Here is a 24402-nt window from a genome sequence, read left to right on the forward strand (position 1 = left end):
TAGAGTTTCATTTGCTAGTGCTGCTTTGTCTAGAAAAATGCATGCCTTAGACCGTGTTTATACAGATGTATGTGATCCTTTGAGGACAAAAACTCCTGGTGGATCTGTTGATGTTCTTGGTATAAGTGGTGCACTTTATTTTGTCACTTTTATAGATGATTTTTCCAGGAAAGTTTGGGCTTATGCTTTGAAGACCAAAGATCAGGTTATTAATGTCTTCAAAGAGTTTCATGCCAGGGTTGAAAGGGAGACAGAAAGGAAATTGAAATGCATAAGATCAGATAATGGTGGTGAGTATATGGGATTGTTTAATGACTATTGCAGGTCGCATGGGATCCAACATGAGATGACAGTTCCTGGTACACCTCAGCATAATGTAATTGCAGAGAGGATGAACCGCACCATCATGGAAAAGATCAGATGTATGCTTTCACAGGCCAAGCTACCCAAAAGGTTTTGGGATGAGGCTTTGAGGACTGCAGTTGATGTGATCAACTTATCACCATGTACAGCCCTAGATGGTGATGTTGCAGAGCATGTATGGTCAGGGAAAGATGTTTCCTACAGGCATTTGAGAGTGTTTGGTTGTCGTGCATTTGCACATGTTCCAGATAATGAGAGGTCCAAGCTAGATGGTAAGTCTAAAGAATGTATTTTTCTTGGTTACTCACATGATCAGTTTGGTTACAGGCTTTGGGATCCAGAAAAGCAGAAGGTGTTCAGGAGTAGAGATGTGGTCTTCTTTGATGATCAAACCTTTGAGGATTTGAAGAAGAAGGCACCAGCCAAGACTTCTGTAGAAGGATTAGCAGATTGTGACCCAGTTATTCCTCCAGTATATCAGGGTGATGGGGGAGATGTGCAGGAAAATAGTGTAGAGCCTGATATTGATTTACCTACAGGACATGTTGAGCAAGAAGAAGTAGGAGAGCAAGTTCCCGCAGAACCTCAATTGAGAAGATCTTCTAGACAACGTCAACCTTCCAGAAGATACTCTACAGATGAGTATGTGATGCTTACTGATGCAGGTGAACCAGAGAGTTACCAGGAAGCAGTTGAGAGTGAGCAGAAAGAGAAGTGGTTAGTTGCTATGCAGGAAGAGATGGATGCTCTTCAGAAGAACCACACTTATGATTTGGTGCTGCTACCAAATGGAATGAAGGCCTTGAAGAACAAGTGGGTTTTTAGGTTGAAGACTCAAGAATATTGTTCTCAACCAAAGTACAAAGCTAGATTGGTTGTGAAAGGCTTTGGTCAAAAGAAAGGTATTGACTTTGAAGAGATATTTTCTCCTGTTGTTAAAATGTCTTATATTCGTGTTGCTCTTGGTATTGCTGCTAGCCAGGACTTGGAAGTTGAGCAGTTAGATGTGAAGACAGCTTTCCTTCATGGTGATTTGGAGGAGGAAATTTATATGGAGCAACCAGAAGGCTTCAAAGGTAAAGATAATTTTGTCTGCAAGTTGAAGAAGAGCTTGTATGGGCTAAAGCAAGCTCCAAGACAGTGGTACAGAAAGTTTGATTCATTTATGACAGAAAATGGATACAAAAGAACGGCTTCAGATCATTGTGTGTACATCAAATGGTTTGGTGAGAATTTTATTATTCTCTTACTTTATGTTGATGACATACTTATTCTTGGAAAAGATATGTCTAAAATTGACAGGTTGAAGAAGGAACTGAGTGAGTCTTTTGCAATGAAGGACATGGGGCCAGCAAAGCAAATACTAGGCATGCAGATTTCTCGTGACAGGAAAAACAAGAAGATTTGGTTGTCACAGGAGAAATACATCGAGAAGGTATTGGAAAGATTTAGTATGAGCAATGCTAAGCCAGTTGGTTCTCCTCTTGCAGGTCACTTCAAGTTGTGCTCAGAACAGAGTCCGTCAAGTGATGAGGAGAAGGAGAAAATGCAAAAGGTTCCTTATGCTTCAGCAGTTGGAAGTTTAATGTATGCAATGGTATGTACGAGGCCGGACATCGCATATGCAGTGGGTGTTACTAGCAGATTTCTTGCAAATCCAGGCAAAGAGCACTGGGCAGCAGTGAAGTGGATTTTTAGATATCTCAGAGGGAGCTCTAAGGTTTGTTTAAGCTTTGGAGGTGGACCACCTGCGTTAACAGGTTACACAGATGCAGATATGGCAAGAGATATAGATACGAGGAAGTCTACTTCAGGTTATGTACTTACTTTTGCAGGGGGAGCTGTGTCATGGCAATCCAGGTTACAAAGGTGTATTGCTCTCTTCACCACAGAAGCAGAATATATTGCTGCTACAGAGGTATGCAAAGAAATGTTATGGATGAAAGAATTCTTACAAGAATTGGGGCTGAAACAGGAAAATTATGTGATGCATTGTGACAGCCAGAGTGTCATCCATTTGTGTAAGAACCCAATGTTTCATTCCAAGTCAAAGCATATAGATGTCAGATACCACTGGATTCGAAATGTATTTGAAGAGAAGCAGTTGCAGCTTCAGAAAATTCATACAGATGACAACGGAGCAGACATGTTGACGAAGAACTTAACAAAAGAAAGACAGGAGATATGCCGACAGTTGGTCGGTATGGCTTCACATTGAGGAGTCATGGGACAGCCTCCCTTATGAGCTGAAGGGGGAGGTTGTTGGGCTGATGGCCCATATTCAGCCCATGTGGGCTTTATCAGCCCACAGCTCACACCCCCTCTTAACCTAACCCTAATTAAGATTAGGGGGGTGTGGTGGCTGCGTTTTAGAGGCAGATTAAAGTTATAAAAAGGCAGCAACGAGGCAGATCTTTGTAACGACGAGATTCCAAAGAGAAGAAGGAGAACAAGGCAGAAGAGGAAGAGAAAGAAAGGGAAGAAGACAAGGACAACGCAGAGAGACTGTTCACAATCATCTAGCAGTGTTCTCATCTCAGGTTAGATCAAATCTACAGTAGGCTCTTGCTGTGATTACTTGGGAGGTTTTAGATATTGTGGGCAGTAACGTGATCCTTGTATCCCAGTTATTCTCTTGTGGTTGTTGCTTGGGTTTTGGGCAAGAGATTGAGATTTGTATATTCATTATTCTCATAGTGGATTATCTCTAGTTTGCCCCGTGGTTTTTACCCTTCACATTGAAGGGGTTTTCCACGTATATCTTGGTGTTCTGTTTGATTGTGTTTCCATTTTATTCCGCTGCGTATTTTGGTCTTCTAGTATTTGTTCCTATACAAAGGTTATTCCTATTTATATCCCCATCAGGTGCAGCTCTGTTGTACCGCAGAGCTGTGATCCCTGATCCCAGTCAGAGGAGAGAGACAGGGGGATTGATGTGATTCAAGGCTCCGTCTTATATGGCCAATCTAAAGCTCATTTGCTTGACAATAGAATACGACGTGTTGTTGACGAAAGCGTCTCTGCTTTCTCTCTCTCCAGGCATGCTTAGTTCCAAAACTTGGATCGACATGAGTAAATGGATTGATTACCAAAAAGAAGGTGGCCAGTCCACGGTGGTGTTCGTATCTATTTCGGCCGTGACCCGAGACGCATTTCTCCTCTCTCAAATCTACTTCCTGCTTTAAGATAACGTAATTCCTGTAATGTACAATTATCGTAGGGCTTCCCAAACGATCACGAGAAAGAGAGAGAAGAGAGAGAGAGAGAGAGGAGGGGTCCATGGTGAACGAAGCATGGGATGCAGTGTCTTGTAGCACCAAGCCATGACCCTTGCATTTGGGGACACCCATGTGAGAGCTACGTTTGCTTGGACGTACTCCGAAAATTATTGAGCCTCATACCTCATACCTCATACGTTGACAGTGAATTCTTTCTCCATCTCTGTCTTCTGGGATCAAGAGTGAAGGGCACTTCCCCCACGTATCCATCCCCACCGTCACACGAATTAATTGCAGCAGCAGCTTCTCACATCAAAGAAACGTTATCCGGTGGCGAGCCCCAGTGAACATGAAGCAGGTATAGCTTCATTCGTCGACTTCAACTGCAATCAATGCTTCAAGGGTGGCAGCGTACTTCGTGTCTTCATCTCTCGCCATCGGTTGCTCGGATGAAATCGCAGTAACTCCTGAAGCGCCCCGGGCAGCGCAAAGCTGGTACCAGCGCAGTAAAATTCCTTGCACAGAACGGTGGCCGAGAGAGAGAGAGAGAGAGAGAGAGAGAGAGAGAGAGAGATCTGACCGCTGTGCAGTTAACTTTTCACAGCGAAGGGGGGTAAATCCAGGAAGGAGCAGCCAAGGTGGGTTGGGAGCAGGGGGCTATTCCTGACCCTTTGCCTGCTCTCACATTGAATGCCCTTTGGCCAATAGCGACGGAAGCCCTGCCCAGACCTATCTTTACATCTTACAACCCCTCTGATGAGCTGCTGACAAGTCAATTTTATGGGATTTAGCAGGCACTGTTTGCGGCATCTTGGAATGTTATACACTGTTGCGACGTGGTCTTCAGTGGTTCCCATTTTTTTGTATTTTCCATGTAACATTTCCCCCCTTTGATTCTTGGCATCTCTGGTGATGGAGGAGTTGGGGGAGTCACGTGAATGCCTTTGATCAGATTCCTAGTCATTGTTCTTGTTTACCTTATAAAAGGGAGTTTTACCCCTTCCCACGCTGATTTTTCCGATCCTTGTTTCTCTATGATAGCTCATGGTTGGTCTCTAGCCCTCCCCCACTGCCTTCTCTCATCTCCAATATCCCACTCCTCCTAGTACGCTCTCTTCCTGGAAGGACTACACCTCCCTCCTTTCTCTCCATGACTCCCTTCGATCTGAACCAGGCGTGTGTTGTCCCCTCGGAAGAGGGGGACAGAGATCTAGGTCACCTCCCTACCTCCGCCCTAGCAGATCGTGCTTCTTCCTTCTCGTGTTCCGATCTCTTCAGCAGCAGCCATGATCAAGGAGCAGATTATTGCACGGGCCGTCACGTCCAGCAGCCACTGCAGGAGGTAGGGAACTAGTTTTGCACCAGGAAGGACTATGCGATGCGACCAGTTGCATTGCAACCGGATCTTTAGTAGTCCATGATCATATAGCATCGGTTCTTGGTTGTAGGCCAGGGAGCTGTTCCTGAGAGCGGGATCGAGCGATCGCATGACACAGCATCCTGCCGACGCCGACGACGACGATGCTCTCAAACTCTCTCTTTGCGATCTGGACAATATCACGGAAGAAGAAGGAGAAGACGAAGAAGAAGAAGAAGAAGAAGAAGCGGATAGGCCCGGTAAATGGATGTCCTCCAAGATGCGGTTTATGAGGAAGATGATGAATTCCACTCACATCGTGGTGAGCAAACCTAGAGGAAGCATGCTACTCTCTGAAGACCAAAGCCAAAGAAGCCAAGGGTTCGGTACAGGCAATCAAAGCAACGGAAATGGTATCATCAGAATCTGCAGCGACTGCAACACAACCAAGACTCCTCTGTGGAGGAGTGGGCCTCGCGGCCCCAAGGCAAGTACCTCTTAATCCGTGAACAATGGCCTACAGCTCTATCTACAGAAGTATATGACCATCTCTTCAGTTCTTCACACTGCTGATCCACCATATGATGGTGCAGTCGCTCTGTAACGCATGTGGAATACGGCAAAGGAAGGCGAGGCGTGCCATGGCAGCCGCAGCGGCTCTGAACGGCGGATTGATCCCCGCCACTGCTCCGGCCAAAGTGAGAAAAGAGAAAAAGTTGGATATCGATCGAACTCTCCCATTCAAGAAACGGTGCAAGGTTGACGCTTCCAGTGCGACCGCCAAGAAGCTTTGCTTCGATGATGTTCAATTAAGCTCCAACAAGAACACAGCGATCCAGAAGGTGTTCCCGCAGGAAGAGAGAGACGCAGCGATACTGTTGATGGCTTTGTCTTGTGGCCTTATCCGCAGCTGAGCGTTTGTTTCCTTCCTTATTCTTGAGTTGTTTTCTCTTATCATAAGTGAACTCTATATTTGTGCTGGTGTGACTACTAATTACTTGTGTGTTTGCCAAGTGAGGGAGAACGCAGTAAGTGAGCTAATAAACTTTGGAAGAAATAGGGTTTGCTTGCGAATATCAATACATTATTGTTGTTCTTGAGGAGCTTACTGAATTGAAGTGCATGTTTTTGACATGATATTACAACATCTGTTTTAGAATGATCTGCATATGCCATACGAGGGTAGTCAAAACATCTAAAGTGGTGCTTAGCAGTCCCCCCATATCATGGAACAAGACATAGAGTGATGTAAACTAAGGTTCTTTTACATGATCAACAAGGCAGCACTCCATTAGACAAATGTTAATGCCCTTACTCTAATGCTTACACCAACAGCAGACCAAACTGACATGAACAGGTTTACCAATAACAATATACTGTGTGAGAGAGTCATGAGATAAACTACACTGCATTGAGTGGAGAGCCTTTTGATGCATCAACTCCTAACGCATTTCTTCAACTCATCCTAGAACACAACCTTTTGCAAACCCTTCGATTGTATACTGCTTCATGTTTCCTGACTTGTGGTGTGATGCTTTTCAACCAAGTGGAGGATGGACAACTGGATATAGACAACTCACTCCATAGTTTGCAGGTAACGCTGTCCAACTTTTTAGAAGCGGTCGTATAGAAGGCATGTTTTACCAGAGATAAAAACATTCAATCACTTTTTTTCTGGCTGCAAACAACTTTAGATGGCAACTAAATCTTCTTGCATTCAATCTTGGTTTTTCAGGTAGCTAAAAGGAGTATTTTCTCCTTCTTCTTCTTCTTCTTTGATGTTAGGATTCATTCACTTTTTCTGGTTGCAAACAACTTTAGATGGAAACTAAATCTTCTTGTATTCGTTTATTTTTGAGGCAACTATCTTCCTTTCAGGTATCTGAAAAGCAGTATTTTCTCCTCCTCCTTCTTCTTCTTCTTTTCCTTTGATGTTCCATATGTTTGGATTTGAAGATACATGTTTTGGTCCATGCAAATGTGTGTGCCTTTGAAATCCCCACCCTTGTTCACAAAAATGTTGCAGCCCATAAGCAGACAGTAGTTTCACTTGTCCTTTAGCTTGGTTTTAACCTGAGTTCCCCCCCGAGGACTTCTGCAAGTGTAGCTCTGGTTCATTTCCTGATATAGGCAAGACATGCCCACGAGATAGAAACACAAATAAAAAGAGCCTTGTCAAGATGTGTGACATAGAAGAGCCTACTTTTACTGTTTTTGAGTGTCCAACTAGGAGGAGAAAGACTTTGGGACACTAAAAATAAAGAAATGAACCTTCAGTGGAAATCATGTTTCTACAGCCTCTTTTATATTTAATATTTGATTGTTAGATATATGATTGTTTCAGATAAAGACCAACAATGAGAAACTGGTATGATGCTTTATGGTTTATGTGATCCAAACATTGGATTGTCCTTGATGTATATGTGTTCAAATGCAACCCATGGAAACTTTCCACAATGCAAACGCTATGAAAAGTTGCTTTTGGGATGCATGCTATGCTGGCTGCCTCACTGACATCCAGAGATCTGCAGATTCTTCAGGCATCAAAAGCCAACAAAGCTTGTTTGTTCTTTCACTGACCTGCCTCCTCCTATTTGGTTCTGTGCATCCTTGGAAAACAAGGTTTAGGTCATATGAGTTTCTAATTAATTGTTTTAATATTTTTAGTATTAAATAAATTAAGATCGTGAGTTCGAAATCTCATCAAATTAATTTAAAAGATGTTAACTGGTTTAGTCGGTAAGACGATAATGGTTGTCCCGGAAAATAAATATTTAGCTACAACATGTCTTTCAATCGGGCTAGAATCTTTCTAGGTTGACGAGGGACATAAAATTATTCATGAAGGTTTCAACTGATGTTTGAAAAGTCATAGAAATATGAAAAATAATGTGTTCTACGATATTTAATATACTCATCAAACAAAGTAAAAGTACAGGACTAAGATTTTGTATGTATTCATCCGACAACATGATTTGCTCATCAATTCCACGACTTCGTTTGGTTTGATGAGAAAAAGTATAGTTTGGCTATCACAAGGCTATGTAGATTCCAAGTGAAAACCATCAGTTTTGTGATGATTCTATGTGTGGAGAGAGAGAGAGAGAGAGAGAGAGAGAGAGAGAGAGAGAGAGTTGAAGTACGACCGCAACAAGCAGATTTGAATTGCTTGGCACTAGCAACAACACGAAGGTTTAGAGAGGATAAGAATTGTGTCTCATCCGGCATTAGGGACTCGCCACATCGTTCTCGGACATCATAAGAGAACACAGATTTCGGCGTCGAAAAGATGACAGTGTTGGATGCATCCTCACTGTTCCATAGAAAATATGGAGGCGTCGAAGCCACACAAAGGATCAGCGCCATGCATCACTGTCGCAGAAGAGAAGCTGCTGGAGATCTCAACAAGTGCAAGGACTGACAAATTAAGCTTGCGCTCGGACAGCGGCGACTTGCCACGTCGCGTGGAACTCAAGCACGATCGACATGAGCTAAGAGACGATGGATGACCCTTGCTGATTGCAGTTGAACAGCCACCGTCCATGTAGGTTTCAACTCCAAGTTGATCCACCGGTAGCAGAAGATATCAAGTACAATTTGCTGAACTTTAACACCCGATTGAGACGGTAGTATGCGTAAAGGAAGTCATCCTTCGGCAAACGGATCATTCAGTGACTATCTTACATAGTGTGCGATAGATTTTATGTTCAAATCTAAGTGTGAACGTCATATACGTAATTTGATGTAATAATATTTTTATTTTATTTAAAAAAAATAAAAATAGATTTTTTTAAGAAGACATATAAGCTAATCAAACTTAAAATCATCTTTTTTACTAATATATATTATTTTGTTATGATATCAAAAGAGCATCGAATTGAATGAACTCCATGTACGTGCATTTTAATGTGAACAGCACGTGCTTGTGACGCACTGATATATGTTACAGCAAATAAAACTTTCGGCATGCACGTTATACACTGTCGAGACGTATACCGTTAATTTCAAACGTTATATGCTATAAATCTCTCCCATCTGAGTCTTCTTTCCCTCTGCTGTCCCCTTTGTGGTGTAGCGTTAACGCTGTTTAGGTTCTTTGCTCCGTGCATCTCGATGTCGATCTCGATCCCGAAGAGGAGGAAGCGGAACGGCATCGGTGAGCGACGAATGAGCATCAACAAGCCGCAAGACAACCTCAATCTGCGCGATCTCGCTTCCGGCCTTCAATCTTCGATTCCTCTGTTTTCCTCTTCTTCATCTCCGTTCTTACGCGTCCGAGTGCTCGTTGTTCTGTAGCATTGGGCGCCGCGGACAGGGACGGCCTCATTCTTGTTCTTTGATAAGGGGAAACCATTGTCTCATTCGCCTGCGTTCCTTCCGATATCAACTTCTTCTACAAAATCTTGATCACAAAGAGTTGTCGCATATTTTACATTCGACGCAAGAAAGATCAGGTTTTGATGAGGTGGGGAATCGGTAGATGATGAACCTGCAGAAGAACGAGGACGAGAAGCAGAGAGAGAGAGAGAGAGGGCGGGCGTGAGAGCAAGAGTTCTCCTCCTTACGAGCAACTCCGTCTGTCTCCCGCCGCCCTATCGACCAACGCCATCAGCCGACTCCTCACGCAAAGAAGAAGAAGAAGAAGAAGAAGAAGAAGAAGAAGAAGAAGAAGAAGAACCCGCCGCCTGCGCTGTTGCATCCACTGGCAAGCACCCGACCACGAACAGACAAGCTTGATAAGAACTCGTCGGAATTTTCACTTCTATAAATGGAGAGAGAAGAAAGGCGTCACCTTTGAATCGCGTTCCACCATCTGCTGCCCGTTTTTAGATCCTTGGCCTCCAACAGGATGAAAACGATAGAGGAAATGGGGGAATTGGATGGATATACCACTTTTTCTTCTTCTTCTTCTTCCTTTTCTTCTCTCAAGGCCAGACCTAATCCAAAAATCTGTGTCCTGTCCCGTAGCACACAGGTTTTGTGTGTTGTCCTTGTGGTTTTAGTTATTGTCAACAGGATTTGACTTGGAATCTCAAAAGTCAACCGCTACGGAGACTGTCCAGTTTGTCCAAGAAATAGGCTTCAAATTTTCAACCCCAACAAATATGAGGGAAAAAAAAAAGATGGAAAGATTTAGCCACCAAGACAACTATTTTGTCATCAAAAGGTCGCCAGATGGTTTCTTCTATTGCTAGTTTTCTTAGACATACACAACTCAACAGGGCTTAGTTAGGCTTGAAGATGAAAACAGCGGTCTTTGATGTCAAAGATAAGTTCGAGACAATAGATCACATAGAATCTGAGTGGGTTGATCATAAAAATCCTGATCCCAACCAAGCTTGATTTGAGACAGAACCGATCAACTTCTAAGAATCATAAAGCCCGTAGTACTGCTCAAAATGTTGCAGTAAGAAAAGAACAGTTCCAGTGATCTTCGGCCATCTGTTCTTCATTGCAAGTCAAATAATGAATCAAGGTGTAGGGTTAGTAGCAAGGAAAGTACAACCGGAAGACGGCATCGACCGGTGGTGGCTGACAGATAGAGGAGCGAGCACGCATAGCTTTGGAGCATGGACTCTGTCTCTCCCTTTCCATGCAAGAAAACACCATGGGTGCTCACTCTCTTCTGTCAACCTCCGATGAGCTCACTCACCTCTGCGACCCTTCAGGCCATGCATGCATTCATCTCGCTGTCCAGTGGACGGCTTCGTGTTTCCTTTTTGTGGAGATGCAAGTGTTTATATAGCAGGAGAAGTGGAACGGCTTCTGGTTTTGCCTCGTCTGAAACGAATAGCGGATAGCCGCTCAACCCATCGCCCACTTCCAATTAAAATATACACAGGCGTATGCTATTCCACCTTTGCTGCCTTTTACATACAATCCAATGACCCCCCCGACATCGCCATGGCCTCGGGAATCTTATCTCCAAGACGAACCTCCATTACGTTCGTTGCATCATATGCTCATACCGCTGCACTAATTCTTCCTCCTTTCTCCTTGAGGAAAACGCCATGGGGGATGAACCCAGCATTGCCTGTTTCCTTTGTCACAGATGCAGGCATACGCATGGAGGTCAGCAGCGGCGAAAGGGAGAGAGAGGACTCGCTTGGGGTGAAGCCACGTTACGGTGTCTGCCATATACTCCTTCTTTATGACCGGCCAACACTTGATTGGTTGATGGAGGGAGAAAGCTCCATGTCTGTGCAGGAATATGCTGGAAAAGGATCAAAAGGCAGGCTGGGGGAGGAGGACAAATTCTATTCCTGATGGAGTGCTGCAGAGGAGTAGTCTGCAAACAAAAGGCCCTCTGATAAGATGGATCTCTAAGACATCAGGTGGCATTTTCCAAGATCTTCATCATCTTTGGACATGAATGAGCTCGAATCCATTCTCAGTTTCCTATAGAGGAATGATGCTCGAGCAATGGCAGCTTTGTGTGCTAATAATAAACAAGTGATGTGCTAAAACCAATGTATAGATTCCAAACCCAACAATTTTTTGCACTCATATTATTTATTGCCTACCTTTTGATTGTTCTTTTTCTTGTTGACATACCACTGATGGAAAATTCAGATTTTTTTCTTGGGGAAAAATGATGTATAGAATTTGGACAAGTTTAAATTGACATCTCATTTTTAGCATTCAACATAAAAAAAATAATTTATTACTGTAAAATGTCCCATTTATCTAACATGTGAATTGGATGTGGTCTACATTTTGAACATAGATAATGATTTATGAGCTATTTCAAGGAAAAATTCATACCTGATGTAGAACTAATTTGAGATATCATATGTAATACTCATATTAAAAGTCACATATTTAAGGCTTTGACATGACAATTAATGGTTTACTTTTGTTCAATTAGAAGGATTACCAAGAAAATTTGAATCATTATATGTCACTAATGATATTATTGTCTCTTACTCCATAAGTTGCAAAATTATATGGAGAAGGCTCTTTGACCAATGTTCTTTTTCAATTGCAACTTTTTATCAATTTTCAGATTGAAAGGGGAAGACTAATTTTGATCATTTTTATGCCAATTATTCAATGAGAAACAACTTTTTACAACCTTTGAATTGATGGACAACCAACCATGTTCCATGACTTGGCTCTTAAGTCATCTGAGTTCATGGATGCAATTTCTGTGTAAACTGTCTTATACTTCACCAAGAACAGTGAACATTAATATGGGTTTCTCTGTCTTACATACATTAAGGAATAGAGTGGATGTCTGTGTCATCAGGAACTTCTACTGTTTACTTGGTGGCTCATTTAAGATAGTTTTCTCAAAGGTGGTCTAATCTCCAATAGGTTGACATGTAGCTCCACTGTTCTTCACAAGTCAAAAAGGATGAAGACCTCATCTTTGCTTGGTTGATGCATGGCATCAATCAAGATTTGGACATAAAGAAAAGGAATTGGACAGTACTGTAGACTGACAGTGATACACTAACTAATAGGGATTTGCCCCATCAGCATCCTAAATTAAGTATGGTGGATGCATCTTACACATTCATGTCCATTTAATCTGGCATCTCTCCAGATGTATACAAGTATAAAGTCAACTTGCTTTCCTCCTCCTGCATATCTTCAGCACAACATTTCTCAAGAAATAATTAAAGATTGGTGAAAGCAAAATGGGATTTGATCCATCTAGATTAAGATAATCTCTCTCTCTCTCTCTCTCTCTCTCTCTCTCTCTCTCTATAGTGTGTGTGTATATGTATATATGTGTATAAATATGTATATATATATAAATATGAATTTCTGAAGACAACTTTAAGACCTGACTACCAACGATAAATCAATAACTTGACCAATAAAAATTTAATCATGGTAACAAACGTTTTTATTTTGCTAAATTATAATGCTAATCATAACTATAGCAGTGTTATTAATTATTCCTTTTTTGTTTGTGGGTTTGGCACTTGCAAGAATATCATTTTGATAGTGTTTCTTAGTAGATGACAGTGTTACTATGTCCTTCTATTGAGTCAAAAGATCCATTGGAGCAGGACATGATATGATAGGTGGCATCTATTATGTGATGAGGGAATCCAAGTATAAAGAGGGTTGTGACAAGTTGCCAATGCATCAATTAAACCAACAATATTCTCATATCCCAAAATTTTATTAAATTCTTACAAAATGTAAAAAAGTAAAATGAAAATTACACTATGCAAAAATGCATCATTTTCTTGAATTTTGGGAAGCAGCCAATCATCCATCCAGCGTAGTTAATTTGATGTTGCATTTGCAGATGCAAAAAGACACCATTTGCTTGCATCTGCACAACCTATATACTATAGCAAACAATAAAAGTTAGATTTTTGTCTGCATCACTATAGAATGTACTCCAAATGCAGATAACAGAACATGAATTTGTGAGCATCAGCAAATGTAGAAAACCAAAAACATCAGCGATGGATCCACAGATGTTAAAAGAGTTAGATATGTATAGCATCTACATAGGATAACCCAAACAATGGTGCACAGTATCCGCAACAAAATCTAGAAGAAGAAGAAGGACAGATAGACACCAAAAACCCTCCATATATTGACGTGGGGTTGGTGAATGCATGAAAAGACCATGAGTGCTCACTCTCTTCTGTCAACCTCCATCATGCCCACTCACCGGACTGCTGCAACAAAATCTAGAAGAAGAAGAAGAAGAAGAAGAAGGAGAGCAGATAGACACCAAAAACCCACCACATGTTGACGTGGGGTTGGTGGGAGTTGACAGAGAGAGAAGTGAGCACCCATAGCTTCGAGCATTAAACCCTTGATGAATGCGGGAAAAGACCATGAGTGCTCACTCTCTTCTGTCAACCTCCATCATGCCGACTCACCAGAATGCCGCTGCGCCTCTGGAATTATGAACCACGACTTCGCGGAGAGATCGCATCGAACCAACTCGAGGTTGCTTGTGTGGTGAAGACTGGAAGTGTTTGCAGGGTTTATATACACCAAAGGAGAAGGGGTAGAACACATGGAATCGATAGACTCCTTACTCCCATTGCCTCCCCCACTTCTGACCTCTCTCTATAGTACATAGCCACAGGAGAGTGCGAGGAACTAAAGTGACCACAAAGCCGGAGTGGGAAGTAGAATCTCGTAGTTGAAGTCATATCAGCAGATATATGCCGAGCATGGCGACCTAAATCTTCGAATTAACAAAAGGAGAATGCAAACAAATGGAGATACCGAGAGTGCAGCTACTACATCACCTCTTACGTGTTCGTCTTGCTTCCCTCAACTCTCGCATTATTTTAGGTGGATGAGCAGCGTCGGAGCATGGTAAAGTGGGAAGACAAAGCGGATTCGAGGCTGCTACATCTGTCGCCTTGCTGCTTTTGGACGCTGCCATTTTGTTTGCCTCATGACTTGAGATTTCATAGGTGAAAAGCGGATCGCTTTTAACTTGGTGGGAATTTTATGGGAAAAGCTGAGGGATATGTTTGATTCTTCACCGGTGGTGGAAGTGCCTTGTGTTTGATTCTTCACTGCAATTTTCCTTAGAAGTCAATTCAAGTTCTTGATGTTAGAATATCCATCATTTTTTTTTTATGTTATACTACTAAATATTTCTTATTCTTTAAGGACTTAACGTCAAGCACATATCTTATAATCAAATCTTAGCCATATCCATCATTTTTATAATCTCTCTTGGCATCCAATATATCTTCTTTTTTTTTTTTATGTCAAACTAAGTAGATGTACTATAATCTCTCTTATTTAAGGACTTGACATTGCACCCAACATACCTCATAACCAAATCTTAGCATATCGATCATTTTTTATGTTAAACTTAATAAAAGTATTATAAGGACCTAATATCCTCGTGTCAAACATCTATCTTCGATATCATATATCACAATCAACTCTAGAAGATAATTATCTCAGTATCATTGCTAAATCTAAATTATTAGACATTATATATATTTTATATAAGTATTGAAATTATTGTCTTTGCATGACTCATCATACCGCGCAAACAACTTATTAGACTAAGGTGGCAAAATTATGGCATTGTCTATAATTTAATTCGTTCTAAAGGAAATTTAATGTTAGATTTAGTTGAAATTATAGTAATGAGTAAAATAAAATAAAATAAAATAGATTGTTGGCAAATCAACAGAGATGATATAAGGTGTATATACTCCAAAACTCCATATTTGTCTTGGAGCAAAAGGCAATGCCAGACCATGAATTGAGAGATCCAGAACATGGCTGAAGAATTGTAAGATGCCATCGAATTCCTGGACCTCAGCTTATCATCACAAGTGGCTCAACAAGAACCATGAGAAGAATTGGCATCATCGGCAAAAGGGCAAGAACTGAGACAGAAAAGGAGGAGGAGAAGGACCAGAAGTCTGGGAAACATCCCTGGTCAACTGTTCTCAAGAGATCAAGGTGGTTATTCTCAACTGCCACCCTCTATTCCCGGGAACAACAAAAAAAGGACTGCCAAGCTGTAACAAAGGAGGAATAACTCAACGGGAAAGGGAAGAAGCAGACAGAGAAGGACGCAGGGAAGAGAAGAGTGGAGGAGGAGTAAGAGAGAGCAACTCCTCCCTCCTCCCTCCCTCTCCCTCTCAACTGCTCTCCTCTCCTTCTTCACTCTCTCTCCATTTGCTGAAACTGGTGCTTGCAAGAATGAATCGCATGCCGCCGCGATCTCTGTCACTGTCACAGTCAGATGACATCAGCCGTAAGCCCGGGCAGGTGCCGCCGGTGGTGGCGGTCGACAAGGATAAGAACAGCCAGCAGGCGATGAAATGGGCAGTCGACCACCTCCTCATCAACACCAACTCCATAATCCTCGTCCATGTCAGGACCCAGCCAGATCTCCTTAATAGTAGGCATCCTTCATGTTCAGCATCGTCATTCTCGATTGCTACCTTGCAACAACAAAAACAGACATCATGTTCTATCTAGTATCAGAATGAGCATATCAAGTTCATGTTATCCTTCTGAGTTTCATATCTAATTTGACAAGGTTTTCTTTCATTACTAATAGCTGAGTAATATTTCTGCAGGTGGTTTATCTGTGACCGAAGCCAATCAAGAAATGAGCAAAGAGCAAGTGGAAGCTGAGCTTACACAACTCTTTGTTCCATATCGTGGATTCTGTGCTCGTAAAGGGGTATGCTCTTGCTCCTTATGTGAATTAGAATATAATGATATCACTTAAACATCAAACAGATAAAAATTGGCTGAGGCAGAATAAAGCATGTTAGAATCTCATGATGCTATGATACTAACTTTCATATACAAAGTTCAAAAAGCATAAATGTCTGAGGCAGAGTAAAGCAAATTAGAATCTGATAACATCAGGAATATTAAATTTTATATGAAACAAGGTCAGCTGCTGCTTCCTTTACTCGCTCTGTAGTCTTCAGCGGTATGATGAGCCTAGAGCAAGTAAAATTTCACGGCAGGCACAGATGACTTCCTCATGTGGTGTCCTTGTCAACTGTTCATGTAAAATTTTACTTGCTCATCTCAAGTTCAAAAGAGTTTGACAATTTCATTTTAAAGATCTGTATTTTGATCACAAGGAACAAGTAGTTGTTGCAGAAAACAGAGCTAATGCTACATTGACATTGTAGAGTGTCTCTATAACATTGAAAGGAAGCATTATTCATCTATGGCCTTTTTATTTTGATGTGAGTTAGGATCTAGTTCTACACGAGTGTAATGACAGGATTGTAGTTGCATGATGATGACTGAAAGATGTGTGGAACAATGAATTTGGAAAATGAAGATGTTCATACATACCAGAGTACTGATCAGGTTGATAGTCCAAGATGATTGAATTACTCACCATTAATAACGGAACTTTTTGTTGAACTTCTTCCGGAAACAAACAGTTGCAGCTGACGGAGGTGATTTTGGAAGATTTTGATGTCTCGAAAGCCATCATCGACTACATCACCTCAAACAACATCCAGAATGTCGTAGTTGGTGCTTCAAGCAGGAATGCACTCAGGTCTCCCCGTCTATCCACAAACTGCAGTATTCCCTTTTTGGTTCTGAAATCCTTAAGAACAGCAGTTGCCCATACCTCCTTGCAGGAAATTCATGAATCCTGATGTCCCAACATGCTTGACAAAAGGTGCGCCAGAGTTTTGTGGAGTGTATGTCATATACAAGGGGAAGCCATTGACGATCCGGACAGCAAAAGTACCTGCTCCTGTTAACATTTTTCCCCCAAAGCAACAAATGGCTCTGGATAGTCCATATCGACAAGCTGAACACTTTGATCATTCCATTAGGTCAGCCACAGAAAATGCAGTAATCACTAAATACAGGTATTACTTACCTCAGTATTATGACTACTGCATTGATGAAATACTAGAAGAAAGAAAGTCAAAAGGTGTTTTGTTATAATAAATAAAAATATAATGTGTATAATTAGAAAAAAAAAAAAGAGGAGGTCGACTCAAAAAGGAACTTGCATTAACAACAGCAGTTGCTATGGATCAGACAAATATTGTCTATATAACAAGAAAACAAACAGTTCTAAATTTAAGATGACAGCTTGACTAAAGATTTTTAGTCCCTGATATAATTTTGTTCATGCATGCAGTTGTAAACAATCTAGGGACTAGAAGTTAATACTTTCTATGCAAAGGACCTAACATCAAGGACAAGGAATTAGGTTTAACTAGAGCTGTTGTAGCTCTTTATGGCTCATCACAAGAGCTAGTGGCAATTGGCTGAAAGTCTTCACCTAAACACTCACCATGATGATGGTAATAAGGATATCAGTATCCCTTATTTCCACAATCTGGTTGACAGAACTACGAAACTTAATTAGAAAAGAATTTTTCTGAAGCTACATCTTAAATAATTATATCTACTACATGCATGTTTTGTTCAGGAACCATGTTATGGCTCGATATATGTTTGCTGTCTTGGTTGATCAAACAGTAACCAAGTAGCTAGGAGTTACTTAAAAAGATCTAAATCCAGTCTTTTTATATGACAGGAACTCTGAAAGGCCTCCTGATTACATGCGGGGTAATAAGCCCCTCCCCACACCTAGGATGACATCAAATGATGCATATATTGACATCCTTGACTCCTCTGTCAGATCATCAAGGACCAACTATCATGACTCATACACGGGTAATATTGATTTCCCAGCAAGCACGAGCTTCCGATCTGACCTCAGTGATGCATTTGAGTTGGGATATACAGAAAGCCCTCGAGGTTTCCTGCCTCCAGCAATTAGCGTACGTAAATTAGTTTCTAATACAATTCAGGAAAAAATAGACTACAAGCTACCCTCTCAAATGGGCAGCCTGTTTTCATTTGCTGTTAATGGTACTTCACTTTTCCCAATTAGTCGATGAGAGAGGCTGAGGCTGAAATGAGAAGGCTAAGACTCGAGCTAAAGCAGACAGCAGAAATGTACAATGCAGCTTGCAAGGAAGCAATTATGGCCAAAGAGAAGGTGAGCTGGAATGCTGCTTTTATTCTTGCTTATCATCATCCCTTCCATTAATAGTCCTATGGTAGATCCGTGCTTAATTTTTAGTGCCATGCTCACAAGAAAACTTATGGAGGATGTTTGTGGACATTTTCTTGGTATTTTTTATATCTGATTTATTATTCCCCGTCCCACACACACGCAAGTTTATTTAATTGTTGTATTTGTGCTTGCTTACTTTGAAGTTTCAAACATTAATAAATTTTTTTTTGGAGCACTAGAAGTTGATCAGGTGTTGATTGGTTGGAACTGATCAGGCTAGAGAGTTGCAAAAGTTGAAGATCGAAGAAGCCCGGAGAATTGAGGAATTAAGACAATCTGAAGAGGCAGCCCTTGTGCTCGTCGAATTAGAAAAGGCAAAGTGCAAGGCTGCAATGGAAGCTGCTGAAGCAGCACAAAAAATTGCAGAACTTGAGGCCAGGAGAAGATACAATGCAGAGTTGAAAGCCAGACGAGAGGCAAAGGAGAGGAAGAAAGCAACGGAATCTGTGTTACGTTCTGAAATTCATTACAGGAAGTACAGCATTGATGAGATAGAAGTCGCTACAAACTTCTTCTCATCGGCACTGAAGGTTGGGGAAGGTGGATATGGGCCTGTCTTTCGAGCTACACTGGATCACACACAAGTTGCCATTAAAGTTTTACGACCAGATGCATCACAAGGGAGAAAGCAATTCCAGCAAGAGGTACAATGATCATGTCCAACACACTGGTTAAGGATAGAAATAGAACTATGAATTAACCAAAAAATTGACCGGTTCGAACATTTCTTCAGAAATAATAATAACCAGAATTTTATAGAATAAAAGAAGAATTTAACTAATGCATTTATATAAAAGAACAAACAACTTACTGATTCAGCATGCTCCATCTTTCTCCGGTAACTTTTTCCTGGTATTTACAATCTTCTTAAAGTTCTTCCATGCTTTTCTAGATCTGGATCTTCTGGTCTAATTCATATAAAAAATATTTAGCATTGAGCTATTTAGTGCTATCTATGATCATCTTGACTCACTAGAATAAGACCAAGAATTCATCTACATATATCATGAGAAATTGTGCAGGATTAAGGATAACATTTTTTTCCATTACAGTGTGATAGACATTTTGGACCTTTTGCAGAAACAAATATCTGCATAAGAAGCATATTGTAGTAGACATCTCTCTGTTATTCTCTCTTGAAGCTTCTAACACACCGAATTCTATCCATTGTGCCTTAATTTCTAGTTAAATTACCTTAATCCTAGATGTTCAACGACATGACACTATGCCAACCAATTAAAATTTATTATAATGTTATGAACTTCGTTAAGCTTCAGCCATTGCTAAATCTAAGTTGAAAATTTCTATCAAGCTGCTTATTCTAACCTTTGAACCATTTGGTCTACTGGAATTTGTTTAGGTCGAGATTCTGAGCTGCATCAGGCATCCCAACATGGTATTGCTTCTTGGTGCCTGCCCAGAGTATGGCTGCTTGGTATATGAGTACATGGACTACGGAAGCTTGGAGGACAGGCTCCTCAGACGAGGAAATACTCCCCCAATACCATGGGCTACACGATTCAAAATTGCTGCCGAGATAGCTACAGCATTACTCTTCCTTCATCAGACTAAGCCAGAACCATTGGTTCACCGAGATCTTAAGCCAGCCAACATCCTCCTGGACCACAATTATGTAAGCAAGATCAGCGATGTTGGCCTAGCAAGACTGGTGCCAGCATCAGTAGCCGACAGTGTCACACAGTACAGGATAACATCAACTGCTGGAACACTATGTTATATTGACCCTGAATACCAACAGACGGGTATGCTTGGTGTAAAATCTGATATATACTCCCTAGGAATAATGCTGCTCCAAATTATTACAGCAAAACCTCCAATGAGCCTCACGCATCATGTAGAGAGGTCCATCGAAAAAGGAAATTTTGCAGACATGCTGGACCCAGCTATTGAGGACTGGCCAGTGGAAGAGACTCTTGCATTTGCTAAGCTCGCTTTGAAGTGTGCTGAGCTGAGGAGAAAGGACCGACCTGATTTAGGGAAGGTTGTGTTACCAGAGCTCAGCCGACTGAGAAGCATCGGTCAAGATTACAAAGCATCTCGCAGCAACAACAGCAGACATCTTGGTGCTGCACCCAAAACATTTGACAGTATATCTAAGGGAGCAATGTCGCTCATCCATCAGGTTAGTGATGTGAGTTTTGACATGGACAGAAGGTTTTAGGGAGTTGCAGTTACATTGTTTCATCTAGAATGCTAGTAATTTTGGTTTGTTTCTGTTTTCCATAACAGGAACAGATAAGTGATTCAAATGTCAGTGAGTCATGGACCTATTCTACTGATGGCTAAGGAGAAAGCTTAGTGATTCTTTAGTGTCCAGATAAGGAGGGAGCTGAATTAGTAGACAAATATGCAAATAGATATGGCCTGTCGTACATGAAAAAAAAGGAAATGATGATCATTTATGCTCCATGTGGACATAAATTTGACTCCTTATCTGGTGAACATTGGAACCTCTTACTGCTCAAATGTCATTTAGAATAATCAAATTTATCATTGATATGGATGTACCTTCCTTTCTATAATTTGATTCTAAAGGTCGCACATGCAAGAATAGCAAGTTATCAAACTGCTTACAGATACGTACCGGTAACAGCCATTAACCATATGAAAGATGGAAATCCAATACAGTCACCTTTTCCCACTCTTAAGTTAAATCAATGACATAGGGATTCCAACATCCTACTCAAAAGATACATGTCGTTGAACTAGATAATAAATTCTGACTTTCACCAAAACAAACCGCTGTTTACATGTTCAACAATGAGAAGAACCATGCTGTCTTATTGGATAAAACGGCTGCTTCTCGATAGAAACAGTGACAAAGTCTCACTTGAAAGAAAGCATACATGTGGTTGTTTTCAAAATGAAGAGTGTATGCAAGGCAATAAGATTGCTAATAAGGCAGCGACAGACATCAAATTGAGTGATATCAAAGGTGCATCAATAATTTGCATGAAACTTCTATTTTCCCCAAACACAAGGATCATGACATTGTATGAAACCTTTCTCTTCCCTTGTGTTCCTTATGCAACCAGATAGAAGTCACCTCTTGGTTTATACATATATGTATGTATACATAGAAGCAAGATTCTAGACACATCACTGAGAAAAATTAGCACCATCCCACTCCACAACAGTGATGCACGATAGCAGCCTAGATGGCTAAAGAATCATAATTATCAAATAACCACAAGACTAATATATATGTAAGGCACGGACCCTAATTAAAAATTAAAACTTGCAGTGGAAACAATTCAGGACTTTTAAAAGAACTATTTTCTTTGATTGAGTCTAAAACTTGCAAACCTAAAAATTGCATACCTATTAGTCCCCTGGCTGATTTAGCAAGCTTCTTTCTCCAGATTTCACCACTGTAACTGTGATACTGGCCTACATCCCATGGGTCAAAACAACATTAGTCACCATGCAGTTCCCTACATATATCTGAACTTTTTTATGAATATAATCTCAAGACATTGTATAAAGATAAAATTCACAAAACAAGAACAAGATAAAGCAGTAAAAAGGTGCAGTTTTTACATAAAAAAAAAAGAAGACAAACCCACCTTTGATTGCTCCCTTCCGCACCATCACACAAAGGGAGACTGCACTTCCTGATCCACCCACAATGGAAGGGAAACCTTAAAAGATGATATGCTTATCCATTGATCTATGGAAACACTCTTGTACTGCATATCGAGGCCCACATCTGTATAATATATCTTGGTGGGAAACGGTGTGATCGCAAGCGCAGCTATGTCAATTGCAAGCGCAGCTATGTCGATTCAATGATACCTTCGGCTTCTTGAATGATTTAAACAAGCAAAGATGAAATCTTTCTCATCTTCTTTCCACAATCATTTCCAGAGCCCACCACTCGATTACTGCAAGATGAAAGAATCATGCTGCCGGTAGAGAAGGATCTTGTCACCCATGAAGCTGCTAAAGATGCCGAAGCTGAGTTCCTTCTTTGAACTCTTCCCCAGTAAACTCTCGAGTACTTCCTCATGGAATGTGGTTCACATAATAATTGCAGGCAGGAGAAAACAGTTGAACCAGCAATCAAATTTCATGCAGTGAGTTATAATCCACCTCATATTTTGGGGTGCAACCCACATTATTACAAATTCGATCATAGTTATTAGATGATGGCCACAGAATGCCACTGGACTTATTTCATGTCAAATACCTGTTTATTACATAGTCCACGCTATAACCAGACATCAACTGCAATCCATACCGCATGACACACACATAGATGACTGAGCACAACACACCTCACACTGCACTACACAAATACAGTGCAAGAGCATGCAGACTTAGACCTTTTCTCCAGGAGCAAGTTCCGCATTTTTGACAAGCGAATAGCCGTGACCATCAGCAACACTATCTTTCGCACCCTGGTGGATGAAGAGCCCATAAAACCCCCCAATAGCTACCGACACTGACATCAGCCAGACCAAGACACTTAGTAGCCACGGCATTATCTCTGCCACACGCCAGGCAAATGCGAGGTTGAGAGCCGTCGTGAGGACCCAAACCGCGGCCTTGAGCTGCTCCCTCTTCGCCGGCGCGCTCTCGGGGCTCAGTTTCTCGAACTGCTTGAGGCAAAAGAGAAGCATCACCAAGTCGACATAGGCGAATGCTATGAAGGCCAGCGTCGGGAGGTCATGGCGAGATCGGTAGGCTGACTCTGTGGAGTTATAGGTGAGGAAGAGGAAAGCAATGGTGGGAAGCCAATTGAAGACCCTGGTTTGGCTGCTGGGGCTGCTGCTCTCAGCTTGTTGCGGGGGTGACGCTGGTTGAATTCCGGGCTTGCATCCAGACGTCTTTGCCGATACAGGCATATCCATCGTCCTGAAACACAGGAGAGTAGATGGAGCAGGATGAATGAGAGGACATATATTAAGGCAATCAACCCGCAAGTTCGCCGAAGTTGCGCCCTCTGATAAAGTCAACGCAAAGACTTTCACGAAATTTCGTAGAAAGCGGTTTGCAACCCCCCGGAAAATTCCATCATCTCAAAGCCCATGGCCGGCACACATCCGTTCAATTTCCAGAGAAACGAATTGACAACGTGTGAGAATGAAATCCTAAGATGAATCGGCCTCGATAAACCATGTTTCACCCGATCTTGATCAAAGCCATTCAGAAACCAGAGCAGGTTCGGATAAAATGATGGTTCGATTCAGTCTTTTGTGCTGATGAGCAAGAAAACCCTAAGGAACGAGGTTTCTTGTGCAATGGATGAGATCACGAAAACCCCAATCGATCATGAAAACCCAAAAATCGAATTCTCTTTGGGCTGTCTTATGAAGAAAACCTCGAAAAGGAGCCCCAGAAGAGAGATTTCTACAGCACGAGGTGAAAAGAAAGAAGTTACCATATCCGATGGGACGAAAGGGGGGAACCAATTCATACAAAGGCTTCACAAAATCAAATCATGTAGGCTTCCAAGGAGGAGGCGAAGGGAGATTACAAGCCAACCAGATTTCATTTCGTAGAGCATCTTTAGGAACGAGATAAGGAGACACAGGAGGAAGAACCTGAACGCTGGAAGAAGGTACTACCATTCGCACGCAGTTCGTCGCCGCTGGGTAGCGATGGCGGTTATCAGAACTAGACTGTCGTGGTCGACGTATATATAGATATATATATATATATATATATATGTATATATGTGTGTATATATATATATACATATATGTATACATATATGTATATATATATATATATACATATATGTATATATATATACATATATGTATACATATATATACATATATGTATACATATATATACATATACGTATACATATATGTATATATATATATATACATATATGTATATATATATATGTATACATATATGTATATATATGTATACATATATGTATA

General features: G+C 41.2%; 3 protein-coding genes and 2 long non-coding RNA genes across 5 annotated transcripts; 2 read left to right on the forward strand and 3 right to left on the reverse strand.

The window, feature by feature from the left end:
* Positions 1-4504: 4504 nt before the first annotated feature.
* LOC103975439 (putative GATA transcription factor 22) lies at positions 4505-6041 on the forward strand. Its single transcript, XM_009390402.3, has 3 exons — positions 4505-4923; positions 5030-5425; positions 5532-6041. Exons 1-3 carry the CDS (start codon positions 4732-4734, stop codon positions 5850-5852), a joined length of 909 nt encoding a protein of 302 aa, XP_009388677.2. The 5' UTR covers positions 4505-4731; the 3' UTR covers positions 5853-6041.
* Positions 6042-8815: 2774 nt separating this feature from the next.
* On the reverse strand, positions 8816-10646 carry LOC135605942 (uncharacterized). The gene is made up of 3 exons (XR_010484609.1): positions 9731-10646; positions 9428-9640; positions 8816-9340 (listed from the first exon to the last, which is right to left on the reverse strand). It is a non-coding gene; the product is annotated as an uncharacterized LOC135605942 (long non-coding RNA).
* Positions 10647-15036: 4390 nt separating this feature from the next.
* LOC135605945 (uncharacterized) lies at positions 15037-17069 on the reverse strand. Its single transcript, XR_010484610.1, has 2 exons — positions 16772-17069; positions 15037-15845 (listed from the first exon to the last, which is right to left on the reverse strand). It is a non-coding gene; the product is annotated as an uncharacterized LOC135605945 (long non-coding RNA).
* Positions 15601-21048, forward strand: LOC103975437 (U-box domain-containing protein 52). The gene is made up of 9 exons (XM_018822397.2): positions 15601-15802; positions 15984-16090; positions 16818-16936; positions 17022-17258; positions 17939-18185; positions 18299-18406; positions 18700-19128; positions 19845-20627; positions 20735-21048. The coding sequence occupies exons 1-9, from the start codon at positions 15601-15603 to the stop codon at positions 20789-20791; spliced, it is 2289 nt and encodes a 762-aa protein (XP_018677942.2). The 3' UTR covers positions 20792-21048.
* A 1507-nt stretch (positions 21049-22555) lies between these two features.
* LOC135605943 (uncharacterized) lies at positions 22556-24159 on the reverse strand. The gene is made up of 2 exons (XM_065096578.1): positions 24076-24159; positions 22556-23362 (listed from the first exon to the last, which is right to left on the reverse strand). Exon 2 carries the CDS (start codon positions 23356-23358, stop codon positions 22825-22827), a length of 534 nt encoding a protein of 177 aa, XP_064952650.1. The 5' UTR covers positions 23359-23362; positions 24076-24159; the 3' UTR covers positions 22556-22824.
* Positions 24160-24402: the final 243 nt, after the last annotated feature.

The sequence above is a fragment of the Musa acuminata genome, chromosome BXJ2-2 (assembly GCF_036884655.1).
Source record: "Musa acuminata AAA Group cultivar baxijiao chromosome BXJ2-2, Cavendish_Baxijiao_AAA, whole genome shotgun sequence".
Classification (NCBI taxonomy): domain Eukaryota; kingdom Viridiplantae; phylum Streptophyta; class Magnoliopsida; order Zingiberales; family Musaceae; genus Musa; species Musa acuminata.

Excerpts from the sequence above, each read along its gene's own strand:
- LOC103975439 (XM_009390402.3), top strand. The coding sequence starts at position 4,732 with ATGACTCCCTTCGATCTGAACCAGGCGTGTGTTGTCCCCTCGGAAGAG. Across the intron at positions 4,924-5,029 it reads TCCAGCAGCCACTGCAGGAG|GCCAGGGAGCTGTTCCTGAG; the intron begins GTAGGGAACTAG and ends TCTTGGTTGTAG. Across the intron at positions 5,426-5,531 it reads GTGGGCCTCGCGGCCCCAAG|TCGCTCTGTAACGCATGTGG; the intron begins GCAAGTACCTCT and ends ATGATGGTGCAG.
- LOC103975437 (XM_018822397.2), top strand. The coding sequence starts at position 15,601 with ATGAATCGCATGCCGCCGCGATCTCTGTCACTGTCACAGTCAGATGAC. Across the intron at positions 15,803-15,983 it reads CCAGCCAGATCTCCTTAATA|GTGGTTTATCTGTGACCGAA; the intron begins GTAGGCATCCTT and ends ATATTTCTGCAG. Across the intron at positions 16,937-17,021 it reads TCAAGCAGGAATGCACTCAG|GAAATTCATGAATCCTGATG; the intron begins GTCTCCCCGTCT and ends ACCTCCTTGCAG.
- LOC135605943 (XM_065096578.1), bottom strand. The coding sequence starts at position 23,358 with ATGGATATGCCTGTATCGGCAAAGACGTCTGGATGCAAGCCCGGAATT.